Source organism: Callospermophilus lateralis, unplaced genomic scaffold (assembly GCF_048772815.1).
Source record: "Callospermophilus lateralis isolate mCalLat2 unplaced genomic scaffold, mCalLat2.hap1 Scaffold_84, whole genome shotgun sequence".
In the NCBI taxonomy this organism is placed as follows: domain Eukaryota; kingdom Metazoa; phylum Chordata; class Mammalia; order Rodentia; family Sciuridae; genus Callospermophilus; species Callospermophilus lateralis.
Genome location: NW_027516477.1, coordinates 1,422,815 through 1,436,581, shown reverse-complemented (window position 1 = coordinate 1,436,581; position 13,767 = coordinate 1,422,815). Strand labels below are relative to the sequence as shown.

Below are 13,767 nucleotides of genomic sequence, written 5' to 3'. Positions count from 1 at the left end.
GTCAGAGTATGCATTTTGAATTGGGTTCCCCACAGATGATCTATTAGAGTCTGACAGTCTGGGTCTGCACTTAGTCTGCTTCTCATTTCCCTGCCTTCAAATGCCTTACAATAATAGAGCCAGGTTTACACCCAATGATGTTCCCAAACCTGAAGGATGAGAAGAAGTCCTTTCTCCTTCATTTGCTCACTGTATTCTCTCTGCTTTTCTCAATGTCTATTCTCCCTTCTCCTTTCCAAATTGTCCAAAGAATATTTTAAAAACCTATGAATTTAGGTATCAGTCCATAACAATTTGCACATTTTTCCACTTCCCATACTGCTGTGTCTGCCATCTGTGCTTCATCCCAGGTAGTGGCAAGAATGTCTATGATATAGGTATTTTTATTTTTTATTTGATTTAATTACAATATTGTTTTATATAAATTTATGACCAGACACATGGATTTATGAACATTTCACTTAAAAAGAAAAAAAAAAAACTTCCTTTCTTCATGATCAGTTCTTCACATGTCAATTCCTTTCTAATGACAACTCAGAAATGAGTGGTGAGAAAAAATATTAATACCTTGAGTCATTTGCACAACTGGAAACTCCCATTTTCTTTCCACATGTTGAACAGGTGGTCTTTTTATTCTGGTAAATGACTGAAATTTACCTGCCTTCATTGTTTCTTATTCCTTCATTTACTTGCTGCACTCACTCTCTCTGCCTTTCCCAATGTGTATTCATCATTATCTTCTCTATTTCACAATTTCCAACTCCCCTATGATCTATGCATGTCTTGTATAGAAACTAAGAGGGACACTCCCACTATAACCTGCTGCTGGACTTGGTCTTAAGAGAGACAACTCATTATCTTTCTCACTTTTTCATTATTACCTGTTTACTAGGTTCATTTTTCCAAGTATTAGAATAAATCAGCACTCATGTTAGAAATCAATATTCTGTCCAAAGAACTGTGTAGAGTATGTAATTCTTACCATGGACGTGTCCATCTGCTTTCTCTTTTGCTATATAATGTTTCTCTCCAGATGAGTGAGAAATGCACATCTGTGGACCACCCTCAGAAAATACCTGCTAAATAAAGGACCCCAATGAGCTGCATGAAAATTTCACTATCACTATTTCAGACATCACCCAAATTTTGGTCTTGAAAGCAGCTAACTAAAATGTAGATAAGTACAGTCATATTTTCCACAGGGCAACCTAGAATTTGTGCTTCAGATGAAGCTAACTCTTGTCTTCCAATGGCTCCTGATTTGGTAAAAGCAGGATGGATATCATAGAAAAGGTATTCCCTGAAAATTTAATAACATGAATGCATGTATTCTAAGAGTGTAAACAAACATATATCACAACCCCACAAGATGAGAATGCATTAAATACTTAATTAAACATTCTTGAGAAATATAATTAATATTATGTTGCATTACATGTTTTAAATAACAGACTTATGAGACTCAGTGTGATAAGAGTTTTGGAATTATGTGATGTTGAGCTGGAATAAGACTTTGTTGGACTTGCCTCATTTTGGTCATCACAGTCTCGTAGGATCTAAGGAGCTTATAGTAAGTGTTTCACTGAGAGAAAATCCAGTTTAATAAAATGACAAAGTAGGGTGAAGAAATATTTCTATTGTACTGTTAGAAAGCAATACACAGGATCTGGGTAGAGTAAACAACAAGTTCCTCTGAGAGAGAACTAAAAAGTACATCAATGAAGAAAAATGACAGCACAAAAATGTACAGCACTTCCTGACCATTTTTCAGAGCTTGAGTCATATTGGCTCCTGTGTGCATTCTGGATGAAAAAAGAGCAGCTATGGAAAAAAAGAAAACCTGGAGAGACAATGTAGAGAGCCTCAGACCAAATGAAACTTGGAACTTTGGCTTTTAGAATAGTAAATGAATTCAAGGATTTCACCAGCTGTCCATGGGCTGGGTGTGTGAGCTATGCACATTTGAGTGTATGAGAAAAACTGGTCTGAAATTGCTGTCTGATTAGGATCTGCATGTATGTGTGTCTTTTCACTCACTCTGCCTATGATACCCAAAGAGCACCTGAGATGGGTGTGATTTTCCATGTTTACATGTAACTAAAACTGAGCCACTGGGAAGGACCATCTTTTACCATAAATGTACTCAATGACCATCACAACTATATATGTTCATTAATTAAATGGTTATTTGCAAAACCACTAATTTTAACTTCTTCATCATTTTCAGGGATTAAAAAAAATGGAAACCCAAATAATATTCAGAAAAACTTCTGCCTGAATCACAAGAATAATATTTATCTATATATTATCCTGAATTTTAATGCTATTTTCAGATTCATAACCAGTTAAATTCTATTAGGTTTGAATATTAAATTATCACCTTTAGATTTCAAACCACTGTTAGGAAAGGGAATCAAATTTGCCCATACTGACTTTCTTAAAATAAGGAATACAGTAAGAAATGAGAAGTTTTAAAAATATATATGAGTGAACACACCTGTGGCTGCTTACTTTTGGTGTCATCAAGACCTTCCTCCTCTTCTTCAGATGACGAGAACCAAAGTGGTTCAGCTGAAAAATGTATGTAGATTTACGTAAACTACTTAGAACATTTAGAGAGAATGACAGTCTGCCAAAAAATAAAAAGTAATAATAAGCTTGAATTTTAGGTTATATTACCTCTTTAACTGTTTATTGGTGGGGGTATACTTGTGTGTACTCAGTGATTTAACCCTAGAACATTGCAACATTGGCAAGAGCTCTGCCAGAGTTGTATATTTGTTTATTTTTGGAAACTGGGTCTTTCTAAAGTGTTTGTTCTGGCCTGAGACTTGCCATGCTCTTGTCTCAATCTCCCAATAGCTGTGTTTAGAGGTGATCCACTGTACCCAGCAAATAATTTTTTTCAGGGAATGTTTTTAGTGGAATAAAACTTCAACAGTCTACCTGAGGAGACACTATGTATCACCAGGTTTAAGAAAACAAGAATATCTAAAAGGTATATCCACTCAAGATGAATGAAAATTTGCCAGAATTAAATTTTAAAAACACTATAGAAATGTGGGGATACACATAATTTGCTATTCTCTTCCCCATAACATTAACTTTTAAAAGCAACTATTCATTAGTAGTCATTTCCACAGTGACTTAGACTCTTTCTACTGTTATCAATGAATATCTTGCATATGCAATGTTTTACTATAATACTCTAAAAAATGTGTTCTTCTGTAAGACTTAGTCTGCTCAGTCCTGCATGATAACCAATCTCCTTGTCATAAACTGTTTTTACCCCCTTGAGGTATCTCAGCATTTCAGCCACTGTTCAACTGGATATCAACCAGTTGACTTGTAAATTACTCCTTCTCCTGTCTAGTCCTTTGGCTCCTGAACTTGAAAAGACCTCTTTTACATCACCTTAGCATCAACAGTTTATTTGAACCAAGAATTAATATGTTCCCTATGAGAATAGAGTAAAAAAGTGCCAGGAATAGTGGCTTTCCTAGAGCTAGAATTCAGCAGAGACTAAAGGAATGAGGTTACCAGTCAGAGGTAGAAAATGGGGAAAGCTTAAAAAGCTGTAGCTCCACACAGACTGAAGCATTAAATGGGTCAGTATTTGTCTAAAAATATAGGGATTGGTGAGGAGCCATCCAGATGACAGCAAAATTAAGAAAAAGGATAAAGTGTTAGACTTAACTCATGAAAGATTTCTGGGTAATTTTAAAAGCTGGCCTTTTATCTTCTAAAGAGGTTCATAATCACATTTGCATTTTAGCTAGATGACTCCTAATGCTGAAGATAAGATGAGTATGGAGAGCATATGCATGAGCAGAAATGAATAAGAAGATGGCAGGAGTGACAAATAGAAGGAAGCAGGCCAGAATGGAAAAAATTTTCCATGAAAAATAGAGGATATATCATTTCCTGGGACCAGTGTAGAATGAAGTTTCATTAAGTAATAAAGGACAAAGCTGGATGTCTGGAATAAGAGCTCTGTACTGTTACACAAGGTTTCAAATGACATGTAGAATAAAACACACCAACTGTTTAAGTTCTTTGGGTTTACCATGTAATATTTGCATTTCTCATTTTTAAAATTCTCCCAATTTGTACTCTAATTTGTAGATGTATTAGAAGTCATAATCTTTCCAAGGAATGTTTTAAATCAGGCCATCATCAATGTGCATCTGCTTATTTTTTCTTTTTCTTTTTCTTTTTGGTTGTTGTTGTCTATAGTCTTTTCTCATTCTTCATTTCTGAATTCTTCTCTCCCCTTTTCTTATGTCCCAACTTTCCTCTAATTTAAGCAGGTCTGGAAATGGACCTAATAACTCAGCTCCTCTAGGACAACTCCAACTTACCCTGTGGTTGCAACTTGATAAGATACACTATTTCAACTCCCATACTATTTATTATTTTCATTTCTTCCACTATTAAATCACACTAGTGCTCATGTTTTAAACATGCATTATATCCAATGATTTTATAATGAGTGGTTCTTACCTTCTGTATGTCCATTTATACCATCTTTTTCTCTTTGATGGGCATCACCAAATGAATGACAAACACTATTCTGAGGAAGAATCTGAGAGAGAGTCATCTGGTAAAATTATATCACCAATGAATTATATGAAGATTGCCTAATCAGTATTCTAAGGAGACACCTAATTTTCCATATTTGAAATAAATTAGATTTAAAAACTAGAGAAGTACACATTAAAAATTGAAATACTTTATATCACAGTGGTATATATACTCTGCAAATCAGCCAAATATTATATTGATTTGTCTACTAACTCTATAAAACCAGGATAGAAGGACAATAGAGAACTATCAACACGAGGGCTAGGGTTGTGGATCAGTGGCAGAGTGCTTCCATGCATGTGTGAGGAACTGGGTTCAAGTCTCAGCACTGCATATAAATGAATAAAACAAAAGTCCATTGACAGCTAAAAGAAGAGAGGGGGGAGGGAGAGAGAGGGAGAGAGAGAGAGAGAGAGAGAGAGAGAGAGAGAGAACTACCAATAGTACACTAACTGATGTGCATATTTCCATCAGGAAGTAACTTCATTACACCGACCACTACTCATAAATTACTACTAAAAATAAGAGGACCTTCTACCCATATATAACATATATATTATATAACATGTATAAAGTTTAAGTTGTTTACACACACATATATATATATATATGTATATACACATTTGCTACACATCATTAAACATTTAAAACATTCTAATTATAAGCTTTTAATGTTGAGACTGAATTATGTCACATCAAGTAGAAAAGAAGTCTTGTTCCCACTGTTTTATTCTGGGAAGCAAGGGCTTACAGAAATCTAAATTTCTTTTGGTGAAACTTTTACTGATAGGAAAACTAGTTTAATAAAACGATAATCTGGTTTTAAAAAAAGTTTTCTTTCTTTTCCAATACAGTTTCCACACAAGAAAAAATTACAAAATATTATACTATGGTAAAAAACATATATGTAGATGCGTACAGTGGTTACTGAATGCACCCTGAATTTGAGTCAAATCAACTAGTGTATGTTTGGCAAACCTGAGTAAGGGCATGCAGTGGAGTGCAATTACAAAGAGCCAATGAACAGATTAGACCAAAAAATATGTTTTTTAGAGTAATAAAATAGTTAATAAAATAATTTAACTGCAGCAGTTTTCAGGGAAAAACTGGCTAGGTGGAAGCTCTTCTCTGGTAGGCTCACACCCTCTATAATCTTAAAAAAAATTGTATTTTAACTTCCAGTAATGAGTTTAATCAAGTTGGATTCTGCCTGAGATGTCAATGGAGGACAGGTGCACTGCAGATTCTTCTCAGCAGATTCAGAGTGCTTACTGAAGAAACTTCTTTACTGGGGGGGTCCTTTTTCTAGACTTTCTTGATGGTTGATCAGAAACCCTGGCCTTTATGTTCTTATATTTCCAGGACCCAACAAGGACATGAATTTGGCAGGTCAAGAGTCATCAACAACACAAGTCAGGCTCTATCAACAAAAGAAACTGAGACACAGATCTCTAAGGAGCTCTGGAAAGCTGTAGTCATGGTTACATGGTCATCCAAGGGATAGAAACTGAGGTGAGTTTCAATTAAATGTGCCTGTAGGAATTATGTAAAAGAAGACAGTCAGAATTGGTTCTGGTTAAAAAAACAACAACAACAACAACAACAACAACTTGCTGCTACCATCGACAGAGAGGAGAGCCGATCTCCAGAGTCTGGCTATCTCACTGTGCTTAGAGGCATGTGAAGGAAGAACCCCCACTTCTTCAACTGAAGCAATTATAGTCATTTCCTTGGTGATTCACCAAGGGGGTTCCCTCTTTAGAAAGGTCCCATTGCTGGAACTCTGTCTTTGAGATATCAGGGTCTCCTGTATGTTTTATCTCCAAGACCGAGGGACTGCCTCTATTTACTGGAATTGTGGATACCCACCCTTTTGGTCCAGATTAACAGAGATATGTTGAAAACTCTGATCAGCAGGAAGTATGGTGTGCTGGTTGGCTGCATTATAGAATGGAGGGCAGTGGGGACATCTCCCTTTCAAAACTGGTGTTTTGAGATTAGTAAAAGAAAAGAAGATGAGTTGCATGTGATTTTGTGGGGCATAACATTTTTGGAATGCTTTGAAAAGCTTGTTTCCTGCATCTCCCCGAACCAAGCACAGACCTTTATTTAGTTCATCTCTACCATGCTTAGAGGAAGTGAAACCAACCACAGAGACTTGAAGTCTTGCATGACCTTGAGCTCACTGAAAGAAGTGTGGAATTGGGATTTTCAGCACAGACTGACCCACAGGCTCCATGTCTTAGAGTTTTGTTCATAGCTCCTACTCTAACCAGAGCCCTATACTCAGGTACATAAAAAACCAATACTGTGATTGATTTACCTCTTCATATAAAAATGATTCTACAGAACTTCCTGGTAGGCACAAAGAAAACTTTTCAACATTCAAGACTCCACAACTAGTACTGACTTGTTGAGGCTAGAATTGAGAAGAAACAAGTAGAACTATAGTTGCTCCCCAGAAACACCCCCAGAATGGTTAATCTTAAAAGTAGAAGTTGGGGAAGAAACTGTCTATATTTGAATTACATCAGATGAGGAAATCATACTTTTCTTGTTACTGAATCTTTAAATGACATTTTTTTATCATTTGTTTTTCACTTTCTAACATACATGATCTTTTGTTAAATTTTCTTTGTACTTGTTTTCTTATTTTTCATTTGTATTTGCATTAATTTTCTTTTTTCATTTTTTCTTCTTCTTTTTTCCTGTGTATTTTAGTATTAATTTTAGAATCACTCACAACTGAATGTTGGATATTGTTTATTCTTACCACTTCTTCATTGGTTACCTGAGTTGTAGAGATCATTTTTAAAAGTTTTTGCTTTGGTCTTAAGTCAACATGTGCTTAGCTTCTAACTTTTAGATATTACTGGTGGCTATTCTTTCTTCTTAAATTACTTTGGATTAGTGGTCCCAGCACGTTTGTCAATGAGTTGGGGCTTTGAAAATAGAACATAGACTCAGTTTGGGGAATATCTGAAGGGAAATCTGCTGAAGAAAATGGCCCACATATAAGAGAATAGAAATCTATTTGAATATCTGCACAAACCTCTGTATATTAAAACAAGAAAATGAGAGTGCAAGGCACTAACACATTGCCCAAAGTGTTTAAATCCCTAATAACTTACTACACATACATTGATGTGTAGGACAGCAAAGAATTCAAACAATTTATTATGAAAACAATTTCAGAAATTAAAGGACTAAAACAAGAATTAATGAAGGAAATCCAAGTTTTGAAAGAATATCCTCACAATGAAATAAGAGTTTGTGGGGAAAAAAGGTCAGAAAATTTGGAAATAATAAGTTTATTAAATCAAATAAAAGTCAAAATAAGAAGTGCTGAAAATATTCTACAACAGGTAGATGGAAGAATGTTAAGTCTTGAAGACAAGGTGGATGATGTAGAACTTTCCTAATGTAATAAAAATGAGAGACTTTAAAAAGAGAAAAAAAGTGTGTAACATTCGATTGGATAGAGAGAAATGATGGGAGGGGAGGGAAAGGAAAGGTGGGATACGAAAGGCAGCAGAATAGAATAGACATTATGATTGCTGTATGTATATAGGTGACTCTATGACCAGTGTGATTCTGCAATCTCTACCATCAGAAAAATGAGAAATTATACCCCAATTGATTCAAACGTTTGAATTACCAAGATCATTGTAATGTCATATGTATCTAATAAAATGTAATAATAAAAATAAATAAATAAATATCATGTATTTTGTCTGAGGAAAAAAAAAATATCCAAGTATTCTAGAGCACCTTTAAAAGACCAATTGAGTTTAAGGTCTTGAAGGAAGGAATGTATAGACAGACTAATGGCATAGAAACATATTCAATGAACTTGTACCAGAAAAAAAAATATTTAATTGTGGAAACAAGAACATCAGAAAGCATTTAGAAGGCCAAATAGACAAGGCCAAAAAGAAACTGTCTACATTATATTTTGGTTAAAATGCCAAAATTCAGAACAAAGAAAGATTTTTATAAATTCAAGAGAGAAGCACCAAGTTATTGGTAAATGGCAATGCATCTGGATAACTCTAAGGGCCAGCAGGACATGTAATAATATATTTCAAGCATTAAAATAGAAATATTACAGTGGCACCCCCTCCTCCACAAAACCATCTTCATTAAGCTTCCCCAGAGACCCTCACCACAATTGTTCTTGTTTACAATGTATTAGCTAAGATCTCTACAAAATGACTCAAATGTTGTTATATACCCTATTTTCTGTTGATCTGCTCTGTCTTGAAAAAACTGAATTTATCCCTGGACCAAATGAATGTACTCTGCTTTTGTGGTATAATCTGTAAAATCCCTGACAGTTCTAAGAAATGAGACAATAGGTAACTTCTGAGAACTCACAGAAAAAAAAAAACAACTTTCATGTAGACCCCTGCAAAATGGATACTTCCAGGCTCCCATTTCCACACCACTGGGTATAAAGCTCAACAAATGTCTAGACTCAGCATTCATAGAGAGAATTTGTTTCAGGTGAAAGCCCCCTGTGGACAAGCTGCAGACAATAAACCTGCATTTTGCTAATTCTTCTGGTGTCCAGTCTTATCTGTCTTACTTCAGTACTGCCAGCCTACATTGTTATCTACATCAAAGTTATTCTTCAGAAATAAACACCTTTCAGGACAAGAATAAACTAAAATAAACTATGACAACTAACCTGCCAGTGTAGAAGATTCACTATGGAATTCTATATACACAAGAAGAAGATTAAAATAAATCATGGGAGAATATAAAAGAATAAATGTAACTAGAAGAGTGGATAAGCAAATAGGAACAAAGAGTGAACCCTATATTATAAAGAAACACACTTCATTAACATTGGATTCATATCGAGTTAATTATCAACTCAAAAGACATAGATTAAAATACTCAATTAACAAACAAGACCCAAATGTATGTTGTCTACAAGAAACACAGCCTGACATGCAACAATGTTCACAGAATAAAACTGAAAGAATAGAGAGATATTCCATGTAAATGGAAGCCAAAAAAAAGTAGTAGCTATTTGCAAATTTGATAAAGGTGACTTTCAACAACAATTACTCAAAGTTAGCAAAGAAGGTCACAACCTACAGCTAAAGGGAAAAATCCAACAACAAGAAAAATGGCTGTAAATATTTACACGTGAGTGGTAGTGCAACCAATTTTATAAAATAATCACTATTCATCCTAAAGGGACAGAAGGACCCAATAAAAACAGAAGTGTGGGTGACATTAATACTAATCACCAGTGACTGGTTAGGTGGACAAACTTTCCTATATGTTCAATATAGGAAACTTTCAATAACTTTCCTATATATCACTTTTACTTTCTTATCATGACAATATAATATTTGTCTACGCACTATTTCATCTGACAAGAACAGAACTCATAATTTGTTAGCAATAAAAAAAACTTTCTTTATAATAGATCATATATTAGAATACAATGCATGTCTTAGTAAATACAAAAACAAAATAATTCCATTTATCCCTTATCATATCACAATGGATTGCTATTAGAAAACAACACATGCAGCCTTTTTAACAAGTGGGTCTGGGAAAAAATACCCAAACTCATGAAGAGGAAATCAACTCAAGAGTGGATCAAAGATTTAGGAATTACCCAAGATACTCTACAGCTACTAGATAAAATTTTAAGCTGAACTTTTCAACATATTATCACAATCATCAATTGTCCTAATAAAACTCCTAAAGCATAAGACATAAAACCAAGAATCAATAAGTAAGATGGCAAAAGATTAAAAACTTCTGAATACTAAAGGAAACAAATAAGAGCATGAAGACAGAGGCTGCAGAAAAGGAGATCTTTGCCACCTAATCCACAAATGTGGGTTAATATTCAAAATATATAAAGAACTCAAAAAACTTATCACAAACAATTAATAACTCACAGAATAAATTGAAAAACACTAAAGGTATCTTTCTAAAAAAATTACAATTGAACAATAAATATATTTTAAAAAGTTCAACATATCCAGCAGTTTGGAAATACAAATAAAAACTACATTGAGATTTTATCTCATTCTCTTCAAAATGGCAATTATGAAAACCACAAATAATAGTAAATGTTGCTGAGGATGTAGAAGAAAGGTACACCCAACTCTTCCATTGCTTGGTATAGATACAAAAGATTTAAAATCAGCATATTTTAGGGATGTAGCCACATCAGAGTTTATGGCAGCACAATTCAAAATAGAAAGGCTATCAAATGAAGCCTAGTTGCCAATCAACAGACTAATGTATAAAAAAAAATGTGGCATATGTGTGTGTGTGTGTGTATATATATATGTGTGTGTGTGTGTGTGTGTGTGTGTGTGTGTATGTGTGTATATATATATATATATATATATATATATATATATATATATATATATATAAAATGAAGCTCTACTCAGTAAGTCATCAATTGAAAGAAATAATGGCATTGGTTAGTAAATGAATGGAACTGGAAAATGTCCCACTAAGAGAAAGTAAATATCCTGCTCAGACTCAAAAAGTCAAAGGCTGAATATTTTCCCTTCTATTAAGAAGGTAGATAAAAATAAAGGGAAAATGGGGGGTTCCCTAAAAACAGAAGAGAGGTCAGTGGAGTCGAGGAGGAGATTAGGAGGTATGGAGGGACTGCTAGAGGAAGTGTGGTGAAATGAACCTGAAAAAATTTTCCTTTGTACACTTAAGAATATATCACACTGAATTTGACCTTTATATCAATGATGCACTAATTAAAACAACTACAAGTAAATACAAGAAAGAACAGTGGAGTAGAATTGGAAAATTGTATACCATGCTTGTATGATTATTTAAAAATGAACCTCAATATTATATGTGAAATGATGATCTAATTAATAAAAAGAAGCAAACAGTGAGTAAAACTATAGAAATTGCATGGACACTTGAACAATGAATAATACAGTTGGGTCACTAATAAAATTACGGGAGGGAAGTTTTAAATAAACCTGAGAATCACATGAGAATAAAAACACAACATCTATACATTTATGGGTTAAAGTAAAAGCAGATCTTTTTTGTTGTTTGTTTTTTTTCTTTTATTGAGACATTATATATGTGTGTGTGTGTGTGTGTGTGTGTGTGTGTGTGTGTATATGAGATAGTGGGGTTCATTATAATGTATACAGAAATGCATATAACATATTTAGACAAATCTCACTGCCCAGTACATTTTCTATCCCTTCTGATATCCCTCCACTAATCCACCAAAAGCAGTTGTATGAGGGCAGTTTATACTAAGGGCTACCTCCATTTAAAAATCTAAGATATTTCAATTTAAAAACCTCATGATGCATCCCAAGTTCTAAGAAAAACTTCAGTAAATAAGTTCTAAAACCAATACAAGAAAAGAATTAATTAAAGTCAGAGCCAAAATTATAAAATAGATAATTTTTTTAAAACACACAGTAATAATGAAACAAATAGTTCGTTGTTTTTTTTTTTTTAAGAGAGAGAGAGGAGAGAGAGAGAGAGAGAAAATTTTAATATTTATTTTTTAGTTTTCGGCGGACACAACATCTTTGTTTGTATGTGGTGCTGAGAATCGAACCCGGGCCGCACGCATGCCAGGCGAGTGCGCTACCACTTGAGCCACATCCCCAGCACCTAGTTCATTGTTTAAATGGTAATTTGGCCTTGGAAGATACAGATGAATAAAGCTAGAAACAAAAAGTGAAATATTAAAACAGATATCACTGAAATCCAGAAGTTCTCTAGAGACTATTAGAAAATTTATATTTCAATGAATGCAAAAAATTTAGACTATTTTAAAGAATAAAATTGAAAGATAAATAAATCTAAGTGATATTAATGAAATATGTCATAAAATGTTGAATCAAATAGATAGAGAAAAACATAGCTCAATAATAAGCAAGAAGGTTGAAGCAATAATAAAAAGCCTTATGGACCAGAAGTTCAGAGGTGAATACACGGCTAAATTTTATCAGATATTTAAAGAAGAACTGATATTAATCCCCCATTACATTTAAGAGCAAAGGAAAGATGCTTCCAAAGCAATTCTGCAAAGTATTACCCTGACTGGAAAAGTGAATATTGGACAGAACAAGGAAAAAACTAGATATCAATAGACTTGAGAAACATAGTATAAAAATTCTCATAAAATTTTTGCAAACCACATTCAACAACACATTACAAAATAACATACATATCAGGCATCGTGGTATAGGTGTATACTCTCAGAAAAGCATCAGGTTGTTTGAGGAACACTGTAATTTCAAAGCCAGCCTGGGAAACTTAGTGAGATCTGTTATCAAAGTGAACAATAAAAGGTGCTGGTGATGTGGCTCCTTCGTACCATGCTCCTGGTTTGAGACTCTAGTCACATGACAAAGCCCTGAGAGATTAGAAATAGAAGAATTTTATTAAAAGATAAAAAAGACCAAGTATATCAAATCCAAAGCCAATAGTAAAATGAAGAAGAACATTTTCTCTAGAATCAAGAAACACACAAGAATGTTCATTGCCACCAATCTCACTAATTACAGTACTTAAAATTTAGAAAAAAAGAAAGAAAAAGGATTCAAATAGTAAAGTTAAAATGTTAAATTATTTCTATATGCAAATGATGTAGTCCTATTCTTAGAAACCATAAATAATATATTATGAAAATTCTACTTTGATGAATGAATTCATCAGAGTAACAGGATACAAAATAAACATATAAAAATAAACTGTCTATATACCATAGGAAACCTAGAGAGAATAAAGCAAGAGTAATAGTTCATTCAAATAACTTTAAAAATAGGTAGGAAAAACCCTAAACAAGAAAGTGAATGACCCCTTCAAGTAATATTACACATTGATGAAAAGGAAAATAAGAAAAATTAGGAAGTAAAAAATCTGCTATGTTCATAGATAAGCAGAATTAATATTGTGAAAATGGGCATAGTACCATAAATGAGTTATAGATTCCATGTATTCCCATTCAAATTCAAATGGTATTGTTCGCAGAAATGGGGGGAAAATAACTACTTCTAAATTTGTATGGAAGAAAAACAAACAAACAAAAATATACTTAGACAAAGTGATACTGATCATAAGATAAACAATGGATAAACTACAATGCCCAATTTCAAAATATAAAGCAGAGCCATAGTAATAAAAACCATCGTCCTGGTG

At 33.7% G+C, this 13,767-nt stretch overlaps 1 protein-coding gene across 1 annotated transcript in view; it reads right to left on the bottom strand.

Annotated features, from left to right (window-relative positions):
* The window catches only part of LOC143641067 (ankyrin repeat domain-containing protein 26-like), a 106,537-nt gene that overhangs the window by 21,025 nt on the left and 71,745 nt on the right, over nt 1-13,767 (bottom strand). The window contains exon 7 of the mRNA XM_077108491.1: nt 2,512-2,629. Coding sequence (XP_076964606.1) covers nt 2,512-2,629 — 118 coding nt within the window. The remainder of the gene's footprint in view (nt 1-2,511; nt 2,630-13,767) is intronic.